The following is a 23,629-nucleotide window of genomic DNA, read 5'->3' on the forward strand; positions in this document are numbered from 1 at the left end:
ACGGGAGCCTCAGGCAGGGATTCTGCCTGTTTTGACGCACAGGAATTAGTCATTCCGAAACTATTGTATCTTGGGGGCACACTGTGGAGAACATACTGCAGAGAGGCAGGGTATGTTCCTGCAAGTCCCCAGGTCTTTGAGGTTTAACCTAACCCAGTCCTTGGGTAAGAAGCAGATCTCCACTCCCCTCAATGCGAACCAGATAACGCGAGTTTATCCTAAGAGACCGGAACCACCATGAGAATTTCCTGCTTCTGCAGTAATTCCGGTGGAAGTCAAATCCCACCCGCAGCTTATGGCCCTCAGCGTTTCATCAAGAACCGACAGACTGTCCACATCACCTCCTGTGGATTCACTCTCGGAAAACAGGAAGGAGGGACTTAATTTAGGGCAAAATTATAGCTGGCTTCATTACTCATGCTGCATCCCGTACGGATTTAAAGGCTGCCAAGAGAACCCGCCAAGCATGATGTCAGGGCCTGAAGTGTACCAACAGGCTCCAAGTGCCCTGACCAGCCTCATCTGGGGCCTCCACCCATTGCATTTAGGGAGCTTTATTTAAGCCCAAAACCTTCGCGCCCGCTTCTAATCCCCACTCAACCCTGCAGCACGGTGACCTCCCGCTGCAGCCACAAAGTCCCGCTGCAGGGTTTGGAGATCAGCCTTGAACCACAGGGTAAGTCCTACGGGCAAAATCCTGAAAGCCTCTGTAGTGCTCAGGGCCCAAAACATCTGAGCAAATTAGGGAGCAGCAAGAGCAGGGGTGCATCACCACCACAAGCCAGAAGCCAAAGGTGACAGCGGAGGGGGGACAGAGCTCACCACAAGCAGCACAGCCCCACGGGAGCCAAACGAGAGGTGCAGAGCAGGTCTGGCGCCACTGACCGGGAACAACCGCAGTCCAGATCCTCAGGGGTGTCACCACAGCAGGTCCACAGCCACGATGTCGAGCGCTCCAAGCCCAAATCCACCCCGCACCCTAAACAAAGACCTAAACCAATGGCCTCTCATCTTAAAGGCAGCTCCCGTGCCAAGGGGCGGAGGGTGTGTGGGTGCGGGCCCTCACTGAGCCCCGTCAGGGCAATTAACACTCTCAGGGCACTGGCACAGGGACGTGGGCAGGGTGGGACATCCTCTCTGCGCAGTCCTAAGAGGCTGTGGTATCACGCAGTGAATCACAAACACCCTGGTGACACACCAAGAAGTGAATGGTTAAATTAATCTCATCTAACCCAACTTTGTCTCGCTGCTTAAAATTGCTTAAAATATACGGACAGTTTGCCTGTGCTGTCATTGCCAGAGGGCCAGAATGGATACGAGCCCCGCTGCCAACTAGAAAGGCCTCAAAAGCCACAAATTTGGGCGGAGTCAGTCCTTTTCTGTAAAGTCCGGATCCTCTGTTGTTGCCCCTGTCTAGAAAATGTTCTTGCCACCAGGATACGGCGCAGCGGACTCTCCTATCACACGGGCAGGGTCAGCGAGCCCACGGCTTGCCGTGCCCCTCGTCTCCAACCCACTCAAAATAAGGGTTTGGCAGTTCAGTAGGGAAGGGGCAGAGAGGGGAGACGACCCGTGCTGGACTGAGCTTTCCTTGGGTTCCTGCTGCCCCACTGGGCCCCTCTGCCCGCTCCGCTTGTGTTCTGCATCGCCTCCTGCTCTCTCTCGGGGCTCCAGGCATTTTTCTAAACGGCTTTTTTTGAGCCCTATGCACGAGCTTATAAAAGTCCTATTTCCCTTTTGAATCGCTCTCCGTTTCATCAGAACATAATCTTTTCTCTTGGGCTTTCTGAAGGGTCTGTTTCAGGGAAATAACGTCATATACATGATGTTGCTCAGAACAACATAGAAACGTTAATTCCTTACGCGCTGCCAATTGTCACGGCACACGGGAGCTTACAAGAGAGGTTCTGGGACGTGAAGCTGACTGGTCCCCGCACAGCTCCAGCCCCTGCCCCAGGAAAACGCAGCCAGGAGGGGAGCCCTCGGCCTTCGCCATTTCTGCCGAGACTCTCGACAAGCCCATGTTCCTCAGAAATCCCGTATTCCTCAGAAATCCCATACACATGTCGCCTTTGGATAGAAATGGTTCTTTTCTCATCTTCTCGAGCTGTAACGCCGACACGGCGAAGGGCGCCATCGGCAACTCCTCTCCTGGATGATCAAAGTTAATTGGCTATAACACAATTAATTTTGGATTACTGGCGAGAGAACTATTATTTCTGTAAGTAATGGATTATTTCCACGTTCCTAATCTGCAAGGCACCTTGGGAATGCCCTGGATACAGAATAAGTAGGGATTTCCGTATGTGGCTCACCGTTTGTAGACGTGACTGGCATAATTTTAGGAGCAGAACCCTCGTTTTGATCTCTCCGGAAAATCTGCAGCTGTACGCCGGTATAACAACACTGACCGCAGCGGAGCTGCTTATTTCCGATTCAAATTTCCTTAAAGTAGGAAAGCGAGACCTCCAGCTTTCCAGGGTTGTCCCCAGACTTCGCGTGTTCCAGTCCTACAGCAGGTAGTTCATAACGCACCACGCTCTCCACCGGATCGTGTCGTAGCTTTGCATTTTAGGACAGCAAGCACACGGATGAATTGTAACTGGTAATATCACGAGGGGGATGGGAAGGATACTGGGAGAGACGCAATCAGTTACCTATACCCGGAGATTAAAGACCGGTTCTAGCAGTGACATCATCCCACGAGATGGTTATAAACAGTTACAGCTTGTTGTGAAAGCCTTTTAGGCAGAGGTTTTGCGTCAGGCCCACAATAACCTGCTGCTAAGAGCCAGCAGGTGTCAGCAGAAAACACAGAATTCAACAGTATCTTGCTCAGCACAGCGAAGACAGGTAATCAAAATGATGGGGCACGCACAGGGCGGGATTTTCCCTCTGATCCCTCCCAAGCCTTCCTCATCCTCGTCATATTCCCGCTCATCTGCTTTCTGCCAGTAACGCCACCAAAGAGAGGGAAAAGGGTGGAGCCTCGGCGCTGGATATGAGCGTTTCGGCGCTCGGAGCAGCCCGTCGGTGACCCATGGTCCAGGCGACCACCTCAGGAACCTGCTGGCCACCTGCGGAGCCAGAGGGACAACGGCATCGCAAAGCGGTCTCTTGTCTGCCTGTTGAGTCCTCCGGCTGTGACCCAAGGAAGGCTGGAGTGCCCTTGTTACAATCAGGTCTGAATTTTGAATAGATAATTACTTTTCATTGATAATGAATTGCTTTTAACGAACAACTAACGTCTTGTATTCAATTATTTCCTGATTCAATTGAATTACATTATGGTAAGAAATACACAAAACCTCCCTGATGCTCAGAGACAGCAGCTGCCTTATGGAGACGGCCAAAGCCAGAGCTGCTGCGGGGTGTGAAATTGTGCAGAGCACAGAACAGGGAGGCAGGAAGACAGGTACGAGGGGCGAAATTGTGCATTCTCAGCTAATTCTCTCATCTTATGGGATGAAATCATAGAAACAAAGGAATGTTGCTGTGAAGACTCCCACATCCTCCCCACCCTGATTTGTAGATCAGAGATTTTGATCAGTAAAATAACCAATGGTTATATTAGTATAGGAATATTAACAAAGGGATTTAATAGGTGTCTTGGTTTGAAAGACAGGTGTCTGCGGAGGAAGGCAGGAGCCTCCCTTGAAATGGAAAGTGCAACCCCCTTCCCTCCAAATTATTATAATTTTGAAATTAACGGGCCTTCAGGCAAAGATATGGGGAATAGGAATAACAGTTCTTTACTAATATATATATATATATAACACAAGGCAGGGAAAAACAAACAACCCCCTGGTTTACACTGACAGAGTCAGAAATACAACCTGACACCCTGTTAGGGTGGCAGTAGCAGTCCGATAAGATGCTGGCTGCAGTCCTCCTGAAGCGATGGATGTCGTTCTGTGGAAGCAGCGATCAGTTAAAAGGGTCTGGTCTTCCTCCGAAGGTCCAGTGGTAGGTAGGTAGCTCTTGTCCTCTGGAACTCCAGTAGGGGGGGAAAAACTCCTCTGGGAATCCCGTGGAAGAAGGCTGCTAGGGTGTTGGAGATCTCAGTTTTTATTTGGCATGGACTGCTTGGCTCCTTCCCCCTGGGCGGAGCATCTCACCATGGGATGGGGAGTCGTGAGGCAGTTCCTCGATGGGCCATGAACAGGAGATAGCCCAGGAGCGAGTTATCGATGGGTCAGGCGATAAGGCATTGTTGTGCCCATTGACAGGAGATAGTCCAGAGGGGGGAGGCAGGGAGCACCGCCCCACCTGGTCTCAACAGCTCCTGAAGATGGTCATAGAATATTTTTTTTTTCCTTTTGGCACATTTTACACTGTAACCCAGGACAATAGGGTGGACCAATCATTGTCAAAGTCAAAATTAATCGCGGGCATAACATGCATGCTGATGTTAAAATATGTTAAAGATCATGACTTTTCAGAAAAAGGATCTGAAAATGCTGGTTTTGATGTAACTTTGAAGCACATCAGGAGGAGCTATCCCCCGTGTTTCCCAGCGCTGCGATAAAGAAGTGCCTGCTTCTCTGCAACGGTGTAGGTAAGTCTGTCGTGATTGCGACCCTCCGTCAACCCCCTCAGGTCCTGTTGGTCTGTAGTGTTTTGAGGATGTTGGGGGGGATTCTCCTCCTCTCACTCAAGCCGTGTCGAAGCTGGGAATCGTACCAAAACAAGACTCTTCTTCCTCTGTACCTGAGGAAGGGCGATTCACCCCATCCTCAAATAGCTCTTTGAGACTGGGAGGCAAAATTAGGCTTTTAACAGCCCTTAAACATTACCTCCATTTCATGCTTTGCTTGCTTTCATCCTCTTGCTTGGAAAACGAGTCAAAGTCAGATCTCTGAAGGCAACTGAAACAGCCCATTGGTGTGGATCTACCGAATGAGCTTTCATCCCGTTTAAATTTGTCTCCTCCCTTTCTCCAACTGTGTTTTTATTACCATGTGTTTCCTATAACGAGCTTTTTTATAACAAAATAACACATTCCACCAGCCTTTACAGTGGGGCGACTTGGAAGTTACTGTATTTACCCAAATTGGAAGCAGAGTGGGAAAAATTAAGAAACAGGCTGGATATCCCAGATAATGAGAATATCCCAGATAATGAGAATAGCCCAGATATTCTTTTCTTTTGCAAAGCTGCTGCCCCTGTCTTGTACGAGCTGTTGCAACCACCTCAGCTCAATATGCCTCCCCGGGCCAGGTCTGGCTCCTCCATTCAGCTCCTTTCACTTTGCTGGTTCCCAGTTCTCCCCACCTGGTGACATACCCTGCTCTTCTTGCCTCCAAAGCACGTATTGCATGAAAACATCAGCGAGGTAAGCCAGCGTGTCACCACACCGACAACACTGCGTGATTTACCACCCGGTCGGATGAGATGAGGGTGTTATCCAAAGCCACCCTGTCCAACGGGAGCACCTTTACCTCAGGGAATACCTTCTGGATACGCTGTTTTAGCACCCAACTCAACACTCTTCACTCGCAGCGTTTCAGATGGGAAACACGACGTTACGGACACGCACAGACCCAAAATCTCTTAAAAGTTTTAACTGCTGACCTCAGCAACGTGCAGCCCGATACACATTACTGTACGTAATCCTTTGATTTAGCTATAAAAATGATAGGATTATGAGGGTGTCTTTACAAAAATATAGCACCATTTACCCAGGCTGGTACAAGATACCACAGGCCTAAACAATGAATAGATAAGGAGGAGAGTGTTTTTGCAAGTACGGAGCGTTGCAAATCCACAGTGGGTCAGAAAAACTCCTCTACACACGTTAGATCAGCAGAGACGTCCTTTATTAACGATGCGCCCCGGGGACACAGGATCCTTCCCAAAGATGTCCACCGGCCCGTTGCAATCCACAGATATTTATACATTAAATCCATACATATTCAGTCCATACAATGCATATTCATTATCATCCTCTCGACGGTTGGTTCTTCTCTTCTCGCTTCTGATGCAAATCAGCGCGCAGCCTCGGTCGCAGTCTTCTGTTGTTCCCTTGTGAGTAGGGGGTGTCATTTGGGTGGGTGGACAGGGAGTCAGAGGTCTCGACCACTCCTCGAATGGACCATGTTTGGTCAGGGAACACGTCCTTGGCTCGCAGGCTCTTGGCTCGTACCTGCTTTGGTCACGATTCAGAGATTATACCATGGGTACCATCATAAACCCTGCCTTGCAGACATCTCGGACGGCAACACACTGTCCTTGTTTCTAACCACTAACAGATCAGTGGTTCATGAACACCTTGGGTCTGGGATTTTACAGAGGCATGCTAGCAGCATTGGCAATACAGATTTTATTTTCTATTTAATCATTTATCCTATTTGAGACTGACCTACCTAAAATTATCACTAGTTATCCTTATTAATATCTACTAATTAGAATTCTTGATATTCAAACCAGAATACGAGGAATAAGGGGTTTTCCAACAGCATCACTGGTGCATAACAGGTTTCAAGTTTCTCTGGTTTCTAAACCGCAATCACCTGGTGAGGTTTCTGTGCTCACAGATTTCAAAACACGCACACAGGTCTGACGTTCTAAATCTGATGATTTTATGCAACAAGAGGAGCCATGTGTTTATTAAGTAACAAGACTAAGACAAGGAGGTCTTGACAGACAGACGGCACTATTCAGCAGGCCTCGTAAAACAAAAGGTGCCATATATCTCAGCAGTTAGAGAACCTCAACAGGAACCAAGGACCAGACTACAACGCTCTGGTAGATAAGACAACTTGCAGGAGACAATCAGAACTCACCAGACTACAAAGCTCTGTTAGATAAATCATTCAAAAATTTTTCCTCGAAAACTTCAAGGGAAGTCTGAACTTTTCAACTTTAGGAAAAAGTGTGCAGGCTTAATAGACTTATTAATATTAACTTTTCCGCCCAGGAGATGCATAATGATATGATAATGAAACATACGATGCATGATGCAAAGGGGGGTACATGTTAAGGGGTAAAAATGTAGTATATGTAGTAGGTGGATTGGGAAGCCTGTGCCTTCCTAGTACCTCAGCCAAGGGAGAACAGGAGAGGGTCCTATTGAATCAAAGAAAACTCAATAAAAACTCACTGTTTTTAAGCAGGGATTCTTTATTACGGCACCGGGCAGCACGGGGGATGGCTCCTTCCATCCGTGCTCCAACAGGCTAGCAAAACACATCAGTTCCTATACACAAAAATCATACATATCCATCAGATTTCCTGAGAAGGTCCGTCTGATGGTGATGAGTTCCCAGCGTTCACAGTCTTCCTCCCCTGTCCACTAGTTGAATCCTTCTTCTTGAGCACAAGCCAGGGCCCCTTTTCTGATGCAACGTTTTGTAACGATCGGTTGTGTACTAGAGGTGTCTCCTTGATAGCTGGAGTTTTGCCTCCTTAATGTCTGGAGCTTTGCCTCCTTAATGTCTGGCAGGATGTTATCTATTTATCAGCTTTGCTCGGCAAACAGCTAAAACCATCCTTGCAGGGGAAGAAAAACTCAGGAAAAATGCAAGTAAAGTTTGTATGTATCTTAGTCAGGGATTGTCAAGGGTTTAACTCTTTCACTATGCGGCCAAGAAATGAGGATAAACAGGGGGCTGCGACCCCAGCAACTTCGAGAGACCCCACGGGATGTGCCCAGCGGACTCTCCCTTTACTCGAATAAAGTTGATTTTACAGGACTCCTCTGTCTCCGTGGTGAACCCTGAGTGCTGGTCCCAGGATTTTCCGCACAAAAATAACTTGGAAAAACACGGCGAGGCGCGACGCCCCACCACAATCAGCCTCCCCCCCCCCCCCGCCATCTTCACACCACCCCCGGCGCGGCCAACATGGCGACCACGGCGCCCGCCTCGCGCGCCCCTTCCCGCCGAAACACGCCGCCCACCAATCCGCTGCGGCGCTGCCTCCCGCGCTAGAGCCCCCGGCGATTAGGCCCCGCCTCTTCCTCCCAAGCGGCGCAGGCGCGGACGCTGCGTCCGGTTCCTCTCTCGTGGGTGAGGGGGGGCGCGCCACAGGCCCAGCAGCGCGCTCCCCTCACCCACCCCCCCGGCTGGGACAAGGGGGTCCCCCAGCCCCCCCTGAGGGGGACCGTGGGTCCCCTCACGTCCCCTGAGCCTCAGCCCTGCGGCAGGTACCGTGACCGCCCCCCCCCCCCCCCCCAGCACCGCCCGGCTCCTCGGGCCTGCACGGGGGGGCTCTGAGGGGAGGCTGCCTGGAGCCGGGCAGTGGCCGGCAGCGAGCCCTGGGGGTCGGGGCGGGAGGGGGGGAATGGGGGGGGGAATGTGAGGCTGCCGCCGTGGGAGAGCGGTCAGGATGGGGGGGGCAGATGGGGGGGCCTCTTCTGTGTGACAGGGGTGCGAGCTGTGGGTAGCGGTGAGGTCTGGTGGCGGGGAGCTTCTCTGACAGTGGGGACTGGGGGGGTGGGGGCTGGAGAGACCCCCCCCTGGGTGGGGTGGGGGTGCTGGCTAAGGGGGGGATGTGGAGGCTGCTTGGGTGTGACGGTGGGGTGTGGGTAGGGGGAGCTCTGAGGGTCCCGGGGGGGGGGGGGGGGGGGGCAGGGGAAGCTGGGGGGGGTTCTGCGATTGTAACAGTGAGATCTGGGTGGAGGGTGCTGTGGGGTGTCGGGCCAGGGGAGCTGGGGCTGTGTGTGGCAGAGGGGCACGCTGGGGTTTTGGGGCCAGAGGAGGTGTGGGAGACCCCCATGTGTGGCGCTGGGGTCAGTGCCTTGTGGGTTGTGAAGGTGAGGCCTCCCCTCACTGCTCTGCCTTAGGTGGGGGCGGGAGGACATATTTCAGCCTGGAGGTGAAAACCCCCCACCCAGCCCTCCTAAGCAAGTAGAAGGGGCCCAAATCTCACTTTTATTTCAGTGTCCTCACAGAGCAACTTCTGCGTCTGCAGGAGAGTTCAGGGAGAGAGGTTGGGAATGTGAGGGTAGGGGAGAGGATCTCTGCTTGTTGGGAGCGTAAGGATGGGGGAGAGGATCTCTGCTTGTTGGGAGCGTGAGGATGGGGGAGAGGATCTCCGCTTGTTGGGAGCGTGAGGATGGGGGAGAGGATCTCTGCTTGTTGGGAGCGTGAGGATGGGGGAGAGGATCTCTGCTTAGGGCTGCTACGTTTGTCAGTGTGGGAAGGGAGGTCTTGGGGCTCAAACTGGGTGAAAAAAACCTGCCAAAACAGAATCACCAGGTTCTTGTATAATTCTTCTAGTAATCCTGATGTTAACTTTTTCACCGTTGAATCCTTGTACCAGTAAGAAGCAGGTAATGTGACTTGGGTTTTGTAGTTTTTTTTTTTTTTAGGTAATAATGTACAGTTGAAGTATTTGTCCCAAAACCCAATTATTTATGTTCCCATCTAGTGAAGAGTGACGTGGCCAGTTTTTAAGCGAGTGGCAGGAAGGAATGGTACCATCTGTCAGTGACAGGACTAGCAGAAAAAGTCACCAGGGTTATTTCTTTCACATAAGGTGTTACTGGCCGTAAAGGCTGCTGCCTTTCAGATGCACTGAGCCCACAGGAGGTGGCTGTACAGTCTGAAAATACTCCGTTGCCTACTGAAAGGAGCGGGGATTTTCAATAAAAATCCTGCAGAATTCTGCAAGGCCTTTCCTCCTCGTGGCTTCCTTTGCCTGGAGAAGGCGGGAGCTTTGCCTCTCGCTTCCAAAGGGTGTTATTTTTCAAAAATGAGGTTGGAATCTGCCTCTGTCCTCTTCTCTGCTCCTCACTGGATCGATGCTGTTCCTCAGCAACGAGGTGACAATGCTGACAGCAGAGTTAATCAAAGAAATAATTGCCTATTTTTGTTGGTGAAAAGAATCTGTTGCGTTTTTTAATGTGCTAAACATGACTAAAGGTAAAGCACGTTGATATAATTTGGCGTGGATTACTGCTTTTTCTTTCATCTCCTGCTGCCTGTATAAAAGTTGACAGCTTTTGTCTTCCCTCTCTGTTCGTTACTACAGATAATGACACCAGAGCAGAGTCCAGCGACTTCCCTCATCGACAGGACCATCAGGATGAGGAAGGAGTCTGAAGCCCGGAAAGTGGTCTGGGCCTGGGGGCTGCTCAATGCCTGCGTGGCGGGCATGATCTATGCTGAAATGTGCGTTAGCTGTTACAGCTGCTTCCAACAAAGCAGCTACCTTGTGTACCCCTAAATATTTCCCGGGATGGGATTGTTCCAAGGTGATAATTTGCTTTTCTTTTCAGGACTGGAAAACTGATAAGCTCATATTACAACATCACGTACTGGCCACTCTGGTATATTGGTGAGTCGCTGCGGCGTTTCCATTAATTTCCAGGATTCTTTTCTTTTTTCACTTGTCAGTTTTATCGCCGGGGAAGTCATTTTCAAGCAAGCCTTCTTTTTTTCTTGATTGTTTCTTTATTTTTATTTTGTTTTTTTTTTTAAATTTAAACCAAAACTTTGTTTTGCTTTCTGTTTTCTCTTCTGAAACTGTTGGAGTTTCATCCTTTTTAGTAAGGAGTGTTAACAGCTTTCTTAGATATGTGATGAAAAGGCACGAGAAACTTGCTTGGTGCCTTAAATCTGTTCGATGCGTGGAGAACTGCACATTTGACTGCTGTGTTGCACGGTGGGTGTGGGCGAGCCTTCACGATAGTTAGTTTCGGGGCTTCACAATGATTAAAGTTAGTTTTGGGGGAGTAGACTCTAAGCTAGGGGAGAAAAATCACGAGATGAGTGACAGATGATTTGATGGCAAAGGATTTTTGAGAAATACTGTGCAACTTCGTTGCAGTAGTTTATGTCCCTTTTGGGCAATGAGCGTCCATTTTTGAAAAACTCAGCGTTAGCAAGATAAATGAGTCTCACTGTGGCAAGGAAAATGATCTCCAATGGTTCTTGCATAAAAAGGTGAAGAAATCTTAGAGACTTGCCCGAATTGGTCCTTACTGATGGCACTAATAATGGCCTGGTTTTGATGGGCGCATGCCTGCTTTTGCAAACAACGCGACTTTTATTATTCCCCTTTGCTCAAACCGTGGTAAAAAGTTTTTTGTGTTTCTTCTAGAACTGGCGCTCGCGTCTCTGTTCAGCCTGAACGCCCTGTTTGATTTCTGGAGGTACTTCAAGTACACAGTGGCACCGACGAGCCTGGTCATGAGCCCCGGCCAGCAGACCCTGCTGGGGCTGCGGAACGCAGGTGGGTGGAATAAATACCTCTTTTTTTTTTTTTTTTTTTTTTTTTTAATTCTTTTTGGGTTTTGTTTTGAGACAATGTGTTTCTCAACGGCAGAGTGCTGTAGTAGAGTGAGTTCTGAATTACCTCGTCTGACCTGAGCGATAAAGGAAATTACTGGCAGCCTGTTAAAATTCATGACAGCAAGTGGTAATTTGATGAGAGTTTGTGGGGAGAAGTGGTGGAGAAAAAACCACATACGGTGAAAAAGGACGGGGTGATAGTGGCTGCCAAAGGACGGGGAGAGACTGGGACGTTGTGAGGCTGCACAAGGAATTTATAACCTATACATGGGACTAGGAGCACGGCAGAAAGTGCAGGTTTATCTTTAATTTTGATATCCTGCTAATATCACGCTGGGTAAAACCGAATTAGAGGGACAGACAGACCTTCGTGTGAAGCCTGAAGATGAGCCTAGAGAGCAGTCGCTCTTGAGCATCAAGGCAAAGCTTTAAAATGCAGCAGAACCTGACAAGGTAAATGAGCCAAAAGCAAACTGGTGGCACTAGTGCTCTGCTAGTCTGCCCCTGGAAAACGGGAAGCAGACAGGAGTAATGCTCTGTCACCAAAGTTCAAGGATCTCCTGTGTTTATTTGCACAGAGAAGTTAAGACATTCGATGTGCTAAGGATGCACAAAGCAGTCAGGGGGGGTTAGAGAAGCCCCCCTGGGTTGTGCAAGGTGCTTGGTAACATTTGACTGAAATCTGAAGCTGTAGGGTTTGTACGAGTTGGAGTGGTGTCTCTGTCTTCTGGGGGTTTTTCTTTCCTCCTGTCAGTGGCCTGACTGCTGAGTTCTGTAGGGGCCAGATTGTTTCCAGTGTCTCTTCCAGCATCTTTTTAAAATAGCCTTCAGCTAGCGTTGGGTGTGCACTTGCCCTGCCTTGGAAGCGAGGCGGAGAGCTCGGGGCTGCCCCCTCCGCGCCGCTACTTCTGGTTTCTCCTTCCCGCAGCCGTAGAAACAACGCCGCCCCGTGAGCTGGCAGCCACGGCAGTCCCCTCTTCGACGCCTTCTCCTCCCATCCAGGGTCAAAGCGTGCTGAGCTACAGCCCCTCCCGCTCCCCCAGCGCCAGCCCGAAATTTACTACCGGTTGTCTCACAGGCTACAGCCCTCAGCTACAGGCTCTGTCGAGCAACAGCAGTTCTTACGGCAGCGCTGTCACCTATTCACCAGGCAGCAGCTACAACAAGGTAATGGCCAAGGTGGCTCCCAAGGGTACAGCCCGGTCCTCGTGTTGTGCCAGATGCCGTCGAAGGCGAGCAGCAGCCAGCAGGGAGAGTCTTTGCTCCCTTGGCCAAGCAGATGGAAATTTGTGGTATTGGGGTTTGTCCTTTTTTTCCCTGAGTGGCTTCGCTGGTTTTTGAGTGGCTGGTTTGTTTCTGAATAAAGCAAAAATAAGGAACTAAACCACAAAGTAGCAAAAAAACCCCCCGACACAACGGGTTTTGGGTTTGTTTGCCCAAGGTTTCCAGCTTCAGCCCCTCTCCCAGCGGATCGCCGTACCCCACGAACGTCGGACCGGTGGAAGGCGGCGGGCTGAGGTCTCGTTACCGCTCTTCGCCCGTTCTGTATAACTCTCCCACTGGCAAAGAAGACTATATGACAGACCTCAAGTCGCTGGACACCTTCCTTCGAAATGAAGAAGAGAAACAGCACAGAGTTCAGCTAGGTAGAGAAAAACTGGTTTGTTTGGAAAAGCTTGGGGAGGAGGAGGTGTTGGTTTTCTTCGAGATTGGCTTTTGGGGATGAGAGAAGTTGCCAAGGATTCCAGTGTACTCGTGCCAGTGAAAACACCCAACTTGTTTAGGGTAATCACCTGTGAGCTTGGTGAAGGTGGTTGCTGAACAGTTTGGGCTTCTGCTGAGGAATTAAGGCACGAGGTGAGGAATTAAGGCACGAGGTGAGGAATTAAGGCACGAGGTGAGGAATTAAGGCACGAGGTGAGGAATTAAGGCACGAGGTGAGGAATTAAGGCACGAGGTGAGGAATTAAGGCACGAGGTGAGGAATTAAGGCACGAGGTGAGGAATTAAGGCACGAGGTGAGGAATTAAGGCACGAGGTAAAAGGCTGTCGCTTCTACACGTCTCCATGGCGTGGGAGCTTGAGAAAGTTTTCCTCCAAAGTGTTCCTGTGGATGGGACACGTGGTGCTGCCGCTGCAGCGTACGGAATTGTGCGCTGACAGATTCTCTCTGCAGCCTTTGTGGGCTGCAACGGACCGTGGTAGGACGCTGAGGTGGCTTCACCACCTTGATGAGAGGGGGGGTGTCTTGTGGAGAAGGCGTTTCGGATCAAGGGGGGTTGACTTACCCACAGGCGGTTTTTCTCCTGGATGGGGACAGTCGAGACAAGGGTGAAAGCAGTTTTGTGCAGAGCGACTTCAGTGGGTGTATTCGTGGTCGTGGGTGTTGGTGTCTCTTGTTAAAGCCTTAAGGCAGCGACCTGTTGTGTCCAGAATGACTTGGCCATACCTGTCCGTGACTGGTTAACGAATGGGTCGTTTCAGGAAGTTCAGATTCCAGCTCTCCTTCCAGCAGCCCAACTTTTTGGAACTACAGCCGCTCCATGGCCGACTACGCGCAGGTGCTGAGGAAGTTCCAGTATCAGCTGGCCTGCAGGCCCCAGGCTCCCTCAGCGCACAAGGACGAAGCGGATCTGAGCTCCAAACAGGCTGCAGAGGAGGTAAATTGGGCAGCAGGGTGGTCGAGAGGGAGAAACAGGCCTCTGAAATAGAAAGGTTTGGGTTTGAGCTGTACCAAAAACGATGGAGAGATTTTCTTTGTTTCCTACATCAACCTAATGAAGCTTTCCATTCAAATACTTCTTAAATCAATCCTAAAATTCAGACCAATTTTATCCAAATAGAGCAGAGAGCTTAAAACTGAATTTGGGCTCACGCCAGCCGATGGTACCGTGAACGGAGAGCGCGAGTGTCATACGTGGAGCTGCTGTGGGAGCCACAAGATACGCCCAGCAGCTGCCTGAGAATTTTGGGAAACCCATGATTTGAACGATGTGCTGTGGTTAATACCAGAAATTGTCACCAGAAAAACTCTCGATATTCTGTTGTGGACTTAATAAATCTTTCCCTAGGTCTGGGCACGGGTGACAATGAACCGGCAGCTCCTTGATCACATGGATTCCTGGACCGCCAAGTTCCGAAACGTGAGTCCCGTCTCCAAGGGCTGCCTGGTTTGTGGGAACCAGAGGGGAAAAGCACCTCCGTGTCCCACCAGAGGAGGAGGGAAGGATTGCAGCGTCTGTCTGAGGACTGGGGAGGGAAAAACACGGTGTGCTTTGAGAGAGAACTGCTGAGATGCTTTTTTGACCTGACCTCAGTGGTTTTTGTTCTGAAAACTATATTCATCCACTTTTGAGTGACCAACAAAAGCATCTCGGATGAGACAAGATTTGGTTTCCCTCGCTGTTACTCAGATCGCTGAATTGATGTTTCCACAGTATTTCTTAACTCATTTTCTGGGCTCAAAGCACAGAAAATTCTAACCCGAAGGCATCTGGGTTTTTTTCTGATGGTCCCGAGCAGCGTAATAAAAAGCAAAAAAAAAAATAAAGAAAAAAGCTTAATCTTACCAACAGGAATTGCTGTAGCAAAGAGGACTTAATTGCACACAATGGCAAATGAATTAATCAGACTGATTCAGTCAGAGCATCCTACCCAGTGTGCAGTTCTGCTTGGGGGTTACGTTTGGATTTTTTTAAATGGAATAATAAGATTGATGGAGAGCAAAGATGAGCATGAGATCCATACCTGATTCCTGAGCCTAGCGCCAGCTTCAGTTCCCAAATCCTGTCACCCACACGGAGTGTTTGTCAGCTCCTTGATTTCCTGAAACAAATGCCAGAGGGGTTGGACTCATCAAAGCATGAATTACCTGTGTGGAGGGAGGGCTGTGCTTCACAACGCTCCTTCCCTCGTTGTTCAGAGAAGCTTTGTCTAATACTTTCTAGAAATTTATTTTCCTGACTCTCCTTTACATTGACTTTTCGGGCCTTTTAGAAGGTACTAATGGGTCGTTTAAACTCTGCCTAACTTGATATTCTCATGGAATTACTTTCCTCCTTGGCTGGCATCAGTGTTGTTGCTGTTGTTAAGCTGCTTTGTGATTGTAACAGTGATGATTAGTAGGACATAAGCCAAGGGTTGGGGGGTTTTTAAACATTTTTGTTCTTCCCACCTCTTGAATTTTCACCTTTTTCTTTCCCAGTGGATTAATGAGACTATTCTGGTGCCGCTTGTCCAAGAGATCGAGTCCGTGAGCACTCAGCTGAGAAGAATGGGGTGTCCAGAGCTGCAGATCGGAGGTAGGGTGGGCCTGCTGGGGGCGAGGAGGGCGTTGGTAGGGGGTCCGTGAACCGGGGCTGCACGGACCTCTGCTCCCTTCCCGCCGGCTCTGGGCGTGGTCGGTGTTCCCTGTCCCGCCTTCCGTGAAGCTGGGAGGGTCCTTTGTAAGATTTGGGGAGGTACTGATGCCGGCCCGCTGCTGGTCGTGTCTGCAGTTCATAAATAGCTCTCTCCCCCCCCCCCCCCCCCCCCCCTTTTGCCTCCTTCCCCCCCCTTTTGCCTCCTTCCCCCCCCTTTTGCCTCCTTCCCCCCCCTTTTGCCTCCTTCCCCCCCCTTTTGCCTCCTTCCCCCCCCTTTTGCCTCCTTCCCCCCCCTTTTGCCTCCTTCCCCCCCCTTTTGCCTCCTTCCCCCCCCTTTTGCCTCCTTCCCCCCCCTTTTGCCTCCTTCCCCCCCCTTTTGCCTCCTTCCCCCCCCTTTTGCCTCCTTCCCCCCCCTTTTGCCTCCTTCCCCCCCTTTTGCCTCCTTCCCCCCCTTTTGCCTCCTTCCCCCCCTTTTGCCTCCTTCCCCCCCTTTTGCCTCCTTCCCCCCCTTTTGCCTCCTTCCCCCCCTTTTGCCTCCTTCCCCCCCTTTTGCCTCCTTCCCCCCCTTTTGCCTCCTTCCCCCCCCTTTTGCCTCCTTCCCCTCCTTTGCCTCCCGCCCCCCCCTTTCGCCTCCCGCCCCCCCCTTTCGCCTCCCGCCCCCCCCTTTCGCCTCCCGCCCCCCCCGCCTTTCGCCTCCCGCCCCCCCCGCCTTTCGCCTCCCGCCCCCCCCCGCCTTTCGCCTCCCGCCCCCCCCGCCTTTCGCCTCCCGCCCCCCCCGCCTTTCGCCTCCCGGCCCCCCCGCCTTTCGCCTCCCGGCCCCCCCGCCTTTCGCCTCCCGGCCCCCCCGCCTTTCGCCTCCCGCCCCCCCCGCCTTTCGCCTCCCGCCCCCCCCGCCTTTCGCCTCCCGCCCCCCCCGCCTTTCGCCTCCCGCCCCCCCCCGCCTTTCGCCTCCCGCCCCCCCCCGCCTTTCGCCTCCTGCCCCCCCTGCTCATAGTATTTCTTGTCCCATCTCCTCAACACCTGCCTCACCCTGATGCCCGTGGAACAAGTGACCCACCTGTCCCCACCTCGTTCCTCTCCCTCTGCTCCCACAGCAGCTGCTGGTCCCTCCCCGCTGCTCCATCCCGTGCCGTAAAGCAGACCCTGCCGCCGCACCGGCATCGCCCTGAGCCTTGGGGGGCCAAACGCTTCCCGGCCTTCCCGCGGCACCGGGAGGGAGAGCCCGGCCGGGGAGGCGGCCGGGGCTGCGCGGCGGTGGCGGCTGACCCGCGCCGGCTGCCCCTGTGTTGCAGAAGCCAGCATCAGCAGCCTGAAGCAGGCGGCGCTCGTGAAGGCTCCCCTCATCCCCACCCTGAACGCCATAGTGCAGTATTTGGACCTGACGCCCAACCAGGAGTATCTGGTCGAGAGGATCAAAGGTACGTGGTGCCGCCGTGCTGGCTTCAAACCAGGCAGGTGGGGGCGGCGTCGGCATCGATGTCCCAAGGGTCACGGCAGGGGTCGGGGCTGCTTTTAAGCAGGAGAGACGTTTCCGCTCTTTTTTTGTAGCGCTGGAACGATGCGGGGCTTGGATGTCACTCGGGGATTGTTCTTGAAAACCTTCGTTTTCCTCCTGCGTGCTGAGGGTGCAGAGTGCTGGAGTTCGTCTCTAACGAAATACAAAAACGACCCTGTGAATTTCCCTCCCCGTGTTACCGGCACAAGCAGTTCATGAACTTGTACCTTTTTCTGCACCGCAAACACGTACAAAGCCCCTGAAACAAGCACAAACCGCCTCTTTCTGCGCTTCCAGCCCCCGGTAACTGGATAAATCTTGTCCTTTCAGAGCTCTCCCAGGGCGGGTGCATGAGTTCATTCCGATGGAACAGAGGAGGGGATTTCAAAGGCCGCAAGTGGGACACAGACCTGCCCACGGATTCCTCTGTAAGTTTTCGAAGACGCCTTGGTACGGTGCTTTTCAGCGTCGGTTTGGGAGGGAGTAGCCAGGATGTCGTTTGGGAACCTGATAAACCTCATTTTCCTTTGCTGTTAGGGACAGAGCGGGGGAAAAAAAGGCAGATTGAGTGGTGTGACCGCCGTTTGAGGCGGTAACATGTTGTGAGAGACCCGAAGGTGGCGCGTGTCCCGAGAGAAGCCCTGCGGCGGTGCTTAGCTCGATAATCCGGAGGAGGGACGGCGCCTCCGTGTAAACAACGGCTTGAAAATTGAGCTGAGGTCGTTAAAATCAGGAGAAGGAAGACCACGGAGCGAATCAGGGAGTAGAAAGCTGCCTTTGCGGTGCGAGTCTTCAGTTGAACTCTGTCCTGAAAGCGGATTTAGGGCCGTTTCTTTCTTTTTCCTCTCTGTAAAGAGATTTTTCCGTTAGTTGGGAGAGTAAAAAGCAGGAGATCGGCGTGGCGGAGCTTCCCGACTTTGCCAACGAAGGTATGACAAGGTTCAATCACTGGAAGCACCGGTTGTACCAAATCGCTCTTGAAATAAGATTCGATTTGCTGTTTGGGAAGATGGTGACGTATTTGGTAGCGGCCGCCCCCGGAGCAACTCTGCCTTGGCGGAGCGAGCGGCTCAAAAGCGCTTTGAGATCGTGAGATGGAGCAGCGCCCCCCTGGGGCTCGGCCTCTCATCAAAACCCAGGGGGAGAGGCGGTGTTGGGCGCTCTATGAAACTCCTGAGAGCTCCAGCACGGAAGTTCCATGTACGAGATGAATAGAGACACTTGCAGTGAAGTTTAGACATTGACTTTCTCAAGATCATGACTATAAAAAGATGAAAAATAGACAATTTTGCGTTTTTGTTGACCACGGTAGTACAAAGCTGTGAGTTCCGAGGCGCACCTCCCAGATTTCTTGAGATTTTTGGCGTTTTCCCCAGAGAAACTCTTTCGTTTCTAGTGTGGAACAGATCCTGTTGCATCGAATGAGCACAGAAAATATCAGACGACAGCGAAGGTGCTGAGGTTGCCCCCCGTTAAATGTCGAGAGCTCTCCAGGAAGGGTTAAAATACTGATAGTGGGTCATGGGGTGGTTTTCTGGCTACTCGTTCTAGGACTTCATTGCCAAATTTTGTCAGTCTTCATAAGACTTGTGGCCAGCTCGGGTTCTCCCAGTGATTTTTGGTGTTGGTGAAGGAAAAGGAGAGATTTGCTCGATAGGCGTAGCGTGATTTGGTTCCGCCTGCCCTTCTTGGCCAAATCCTCGCCGCCAGCGCAGAGCCCCCCTCATGGAAACGGGCCTAAACCTGCTAAGGAAGATCCGTGACTTTGCCAAATCCTGCAGGACACCGGGGAGAAGTCACCCGGGTGGGGACCGAGCTCCCAACGTACAGCACCGGTTTTACCGCGGTGTGACCGGGGCTGCTGTGCTGAGTGGAAGAAACGAACTTCCCTCTGTGCTGGCGGCGTGAGCCTGGGCCGTTGGAGTCTTTGCTTGTCCTGGTTTGGGCTAAACCAGAACGAATTCTGCTTTAGTGCTTCCACTTTTCAGTTCAGTCCCCTCCAAGTACCGGCACTTTCTGAAACCAACAGCAGGACGTTATTTCCAGCCAGCGACTGCTCCAGCAGTGCCAACCCCTGATGGTCACAGCCAGCACCCAGGGATGGGCTGCAGAGAGGCCCTGGCTTGTCCTTGTTCTTGGAGCCACCAAGGCCACTGCTGAGTCTTGTACCCCGTGTTGGGGTGCCGGGAGGGAAAAGGGTCCCCAGCCCGAAAAAGGCCGCCCCTGCAGGGAGGAGCGAACCGGCCAGGGGACCCAAACCTGACCCACCAAGTGTTCCACCCCACGGACGGCACGGTCAGTGCAAAGCTGAGGGGTCACCAGGGTCCATCTCTCTTCTTCGATGGCGACACCTGAGGAGGGCTCTGTCTGTCCTTCTGTCGTCCATCCCGCCCCGTGCGTCCCTGAATCCAGGGCCTGAGTCCAGCTCCTGCACCCGGTTCCATCGGCTGCCCAGTCCGGCCTGGGACTGCCCCAGTGCCAGCCCTGCAGCGTGGGGGGGACGTGTCGTCATCGGGGTGGGGGGAGTTGGGTTTGGTGTTGGGTTTGTATCTATTTGTACATATTGTGTATATTTCGTTATTTCCTTATTCTTATCTTTTCTCTTGTTGTTACTGTTCCATTAAAGCTGTTTCAGTTTTCTTTTCCAAACCGTAAAGTCTCTCTCCCTTGTTCTCTCTCCTTTTCCCTTCTGGGAGGGCAGAGGGGTTCACAGAGAGGGTCTGTCACTCGTGAGTGGCCGGCCCAGCCTCAACCCGTTAAGCTGCCGTGGGCCCCTCAACACGGGGGCTTAGGCCAGCCTGGCCGCCCCCAGCCTGTAACTAACGCCTGGGCTGGTGGCGAGAACACCGCTGTCTTTTTAAGGCCGATAACGTTCGTTTTGGTTTTCTTTGCCCAGATCGTTATGCACGTCTTCTGCACGTACCTCGACTCCCGGCTGCCGCCGCACCCCAAGTATCCCGACGGCAAAACCTTCACTTCCCAGCACTTCATTCAGACGCCGGATAAACCAGGTGCCAGCCCTCGCCTTCGGCTGCTCTTGGCCTCTCGGGTCGCGTCGGTGCCATTTGAACCACACCCCCCCCGCCCGGCGACCTCTGCCCCCCGCCCAGCGACCTCTGCCCTCCGCCCCGCAAGCTCTGCCCTCCGCCCAACAACCTCTTGCCACCCTCCCAACAACCGCTGCCCTCCTCCCAACAACCGCTGCCCTCCTCCCAACAACCTCTGCCTCCCAACAACCTCTGCCTCCCAACAACCACTGCCCGCCTCCCAACAACCGCTGCCCGCCGCCCAACAACCGCTGCCCTCCGCCCAACAACCGCTGCCCTCCGCCCAACAACCGCTGCCCTCCGCCCAACAACCTCTGCCTCCCAACAACCGCTGCCCTCCGCCCAACAACCTCTGCCTCCCAACAACCGCTGCCCTCCGCCCAACAACCTCTGCCTCCCAACAACCGCTGCCCTCCGCCCGGCAACCGCTGCCCTCCGCCCGGCAACCTCTGCCCAACAACCTCTTCCTCACAACAACCTTTTCCGCCCAACAACCTCTTCCACCCAGCGACCTCTGCCCCCCTCCCAGCGACCTCTGCCCCCCTCCCAGCGACCTCTGCCCCCCTCCCAGCAATCTCTTCGTCCCAGCGACCTCTGCCCCCCTCCCAGCAATCTCTTCGTCCCAGCGACCTCTCCCCCCCTCCCACCAGCCTCGCCCCCTCCCAACAACCTCGCCCCCCTCCCACCATCTTTTACCCTTCTCGCTCGCAGACACTTCCAACGAAAACGTGTTTTGCCTCTACCAGAGCAGCATCAATCCGCCCCACTACGAGCTGATCTACCAGCGCCACGTCTACAACCTGCCCGAGGTGCCCTGGGGGGGGCGGGGGGGGGGGCGCTTCTCCCACTGGCGGGGCTGCCTCGGGGTGGGTTTTTGAGGCCCGAGCCACGTTTATTGAGTATTTTCACCCGCAGGCTGGCCCGATGCGGGAAGGAACCGTTAGCTTTGTTTTTGGCTACGACGTGGCGCTTCAGTCTGCCGCTAAATAACCGCTCGAGGACTTGTTTACGGCAGCAGTACCTGGGGAGCACCTTCCTCTTGTTTGTTTTCTGACCATTTGCCTTAAAACGCCACCTCGTGTAACCCCTCACGCGCCTCGTCGCCCCGTAAGGCCAGCGACCGCGGTGCTTGTCCGGCGGGGAAGCTCCCCGGCTCAAACCGGTGAAATTCTGCAAATTGTGCCTTTATACGGATCCCTGGGTGTGGCTGGGTCTCTGCTTTCCAAACAGCTCCGGCATTTCAAGTGTCTGGAGATGATAATCCAGCCAAAACCCACTTGGGGGCTTTTTCTGGTATTTACCTGATGAAAAAAAAGTGAAGTATTAAGGCAAAAACTCCCTCAGAGTGCCGTTTCCTGATGCTTTTCCCCTGTGGGGGCTTATTCTGCCTGAAACATTGCTACGATTTCACCTCCGTGACTTGATTTCCACCTTCTTTTCTCTTCCTGTGGATTCAGGGCAGAAACAACATGTTCCACACCTTGCTTATGTTCCTCTATATCATAAAGACCAAAGAAGCCGGGATGCTGGGGTGAGTCCTTGGCGTTAAAATCATCTTTTTTTTTGTCGGAAACGATAGCGGCTTTTTCACCAAACGGGATAAATCTTAAGCCCTCCAACGTCCCGATTCTCCTCTGTGCTGCAGGAGCCGCGCTCGGTCCTGCGCCCTGACCCCGCTGCTGCGCTGTGGAATTGGGGCGTTTTTTGTTTCATATTTTAATTTACATTTCGTTTACTCATCATTTACGGCGATAAACTTCTTGGTCCTGCAGGCGCGTCAGCCTGGGTTTGTCGGGAGTCAACGTCCTGTGGATTTTTGGAGAGTAACGTCTCCGGCAGGAGGGGAGCGACGCTCCTCTGGGCGGGATGAACTTGAGCGGCACCGTGGATTATCGGCGATAAACTTCCGCTCGGCTTTGCGGCCCGGAGGGGAAGCGTCGGCGATTCCTCCGTGGGTCCGTGACCCAACGTTTCCCTGTCGAGACGCTGCTGCCTCCCAACGCCGGGCGGGTTTGGTCTTCCCGCCTCCTCGCCGCAACGGATCCTGTTGGAAAAGCCCTTCGGTGGTTCTGTTCCACGGGGCCCTCAGCGCTTAACTGATCTCGGGACTAAACTTCCAGCCGCCTTCCAGGGCTGAAGCAGCCCTGAGGGTGCGCGCAGCCGCGCCCCGTGGGAAAGATCCAGCAAATTGGAATTTCTTGGACCCTGAAGTTGGCCAAATAGGCACGAGAAAAGCCAAATGGTGAAGTTTAGGCTTGTTTTGGAGAAGAAAACCATTCTTTTAATCCCTGGCTCTCGGTGTCGTTGGGTTTTCTGCCCCCACGAGGTGGGCTGGGGCTCTGCGCTGCGGCTGCGGCGACGGAACCGCCGCTGACTTGCCGGTTTCGGGAAATAGGATTTTTATTTTGACTTTTTATTCTACAAAACAAGCAAATCTCGGCGGGAGACCAGGCTTTCTAAACCCACGAGCTTTTTGGGGGGAAAAAAAAGTCCCAAACCCACTTTTTGTGGCAAATATCAAACATTGGAAACAACAACTTTTTATAGGGGGGGTGGGCGGGAAGAATCTGTTGTAAATTCTGATAAAAGAGCGTTTTGGAAGGGTGTGAGTTAGTTTTAGTAGTTCATTTTTTAAAGGGGGGTACAAAGGCAGCGGCCCCGAGGTGCTGAAGATCCCTGTGAGCTGAAGAGGAGGGTGGTGGCTTGTTCCCCCCTCGCTGCGTCTCAGCAAACAACCCCCCCCCGCCTCGCTCTCGGCCAAAAAACCCGCTTGTACACGTGAGAATTTCCCTCCCCCCCCCCCCCCCCCGTGTTTTGTTGCGTTCAGGTATTTTGGGGGCTGTAATTTTTACTGGAGGGGTTTGTACTGCGCTCGGGGCAGGTGCTCTCCTTTTTTATCTCTTCTTTTTTTTTTTTTGGTGTGAACTGACCGTTATTGGCGACTCTGTCTCCAGAGGGAGGCGGGGGGGGGGGGGGGGGGGGGGCGGATTTGCCGAGGGACTGATAACAAAATGGCTCCTTTGGTTCCCGGATTAAAGGAGTTTATCAAACGCTTGTTTGGCTTTTTTCCTCTGGTTCAGCATCAAATCCATCCACGGACCACAGAGGGACGGTCAAGAACGGGGTTTAGCTGAGCTTTCCCCCCGGTCTCGCACCCCGAGGGCGGCGCAGGGCCCTCCCCGTTGCTTTTTGCCCCGCCAGCTCCGTCGCTCCCACGTGCGAAAGGCTCTGGATGTGCAGAAATTCTCTTATTTGACCAAAAAATGGGTGTTTCTCCAGCACATCCCCTCAGGGGCACCGCCAGGAGCCTGCCCAGCCTCTTCCCCACGGGGCCCAGGTCCCTGCACACCCTGGTAAACTGCACCCCGATAATACCATGTGCCCCAGTCCCCGTGCATCCCAGTCCCCGTGCACCCCGATAAACCACGCACCCCGATAAACCACGCACCCCGGTCCCTCTGCGCCGTGGTCCCCGCGCACCCTGCTTCCA

The 23,629-nt window shown here is 52.8% G+C and overlaps 1 protein-coding gene across 1 annotated transcript; it reads left to right on the forward strand.

The window, feature by feature from the left end:
* The first annotated feature begins 9,226 nt into the window (after positions 1–9,226).
* On the forward strand, positions 9,227–22,914 carry TMEM209 (transmembrane protein 209). The gene is made up of 15 exons (XM_086475144.1): positions 9,227–9,274; positions 9,976–10,115; positions 10,223–10,281; positions 11,047–11,178; positions 12,166–12,404; positions 12,679–12,883; positions 13,721–13,896; positions 14,308–14,379; positions 15,441–15,537; positions 16,890–17,015; positions 17,423–17,520; positions 19,989–20,103; positions 20,851–20,948; positions 21,597–21,670; positions 21,912–22,914. The coding sequence occupies exons 1-15, from the start codon at positions 9,230–9,232 to the stop codon at positions 21,964–21,966; spliced, it is 1,731 nt and encodes a 576-aa protein (XP_086331270.1). The 5' UTR covers positions 9,227–9,229; the 3' UTR covers positions 21,967–22,914.
* The last annotated feature ends 715 nt before the right edge of the window (positions 22,915–23,629 follow it).

Source organism: Leptosomus discolor, chromosome 1, assembly GCF_034619465.1.
Source record: "Leptosomus discolor isolate bLepDis1 chromosome 1, bLepDis1.hap2, whole genome shotgun sequence".
In the NCBI taxonomy this organism is placed as follows: domain Eukaryota; kingdom Metazoa; phylum Chordata; class Aves; order Leptosomiformes; family Leptosomidae; genus Leptosomus; species Leptosomus discolor.

Coding starts and splice junctions, on each gene's coding strand:
- TMEM209 (XM_086475144.1), top strand. CDS start 9,230: ATGTTAACTTTTTCACCGTTGAATCCTTGTACCAGTAAGAAGCAG. Junction 11,179..12,165: donor GCTGGGGCTGCGGAACGCAG/GTGGGTGGAATA, acceptor TCCTTCCCGCAG/CCGTAGAAACAACGCCGCCC. Junction 13,897..14,307: donor CCAAACAGGCTGCAGAGGAG/GTAAATTGGGCA, acceptor ATCTTTCCCTAG/GTCTGGGCACGGGTGACAAT.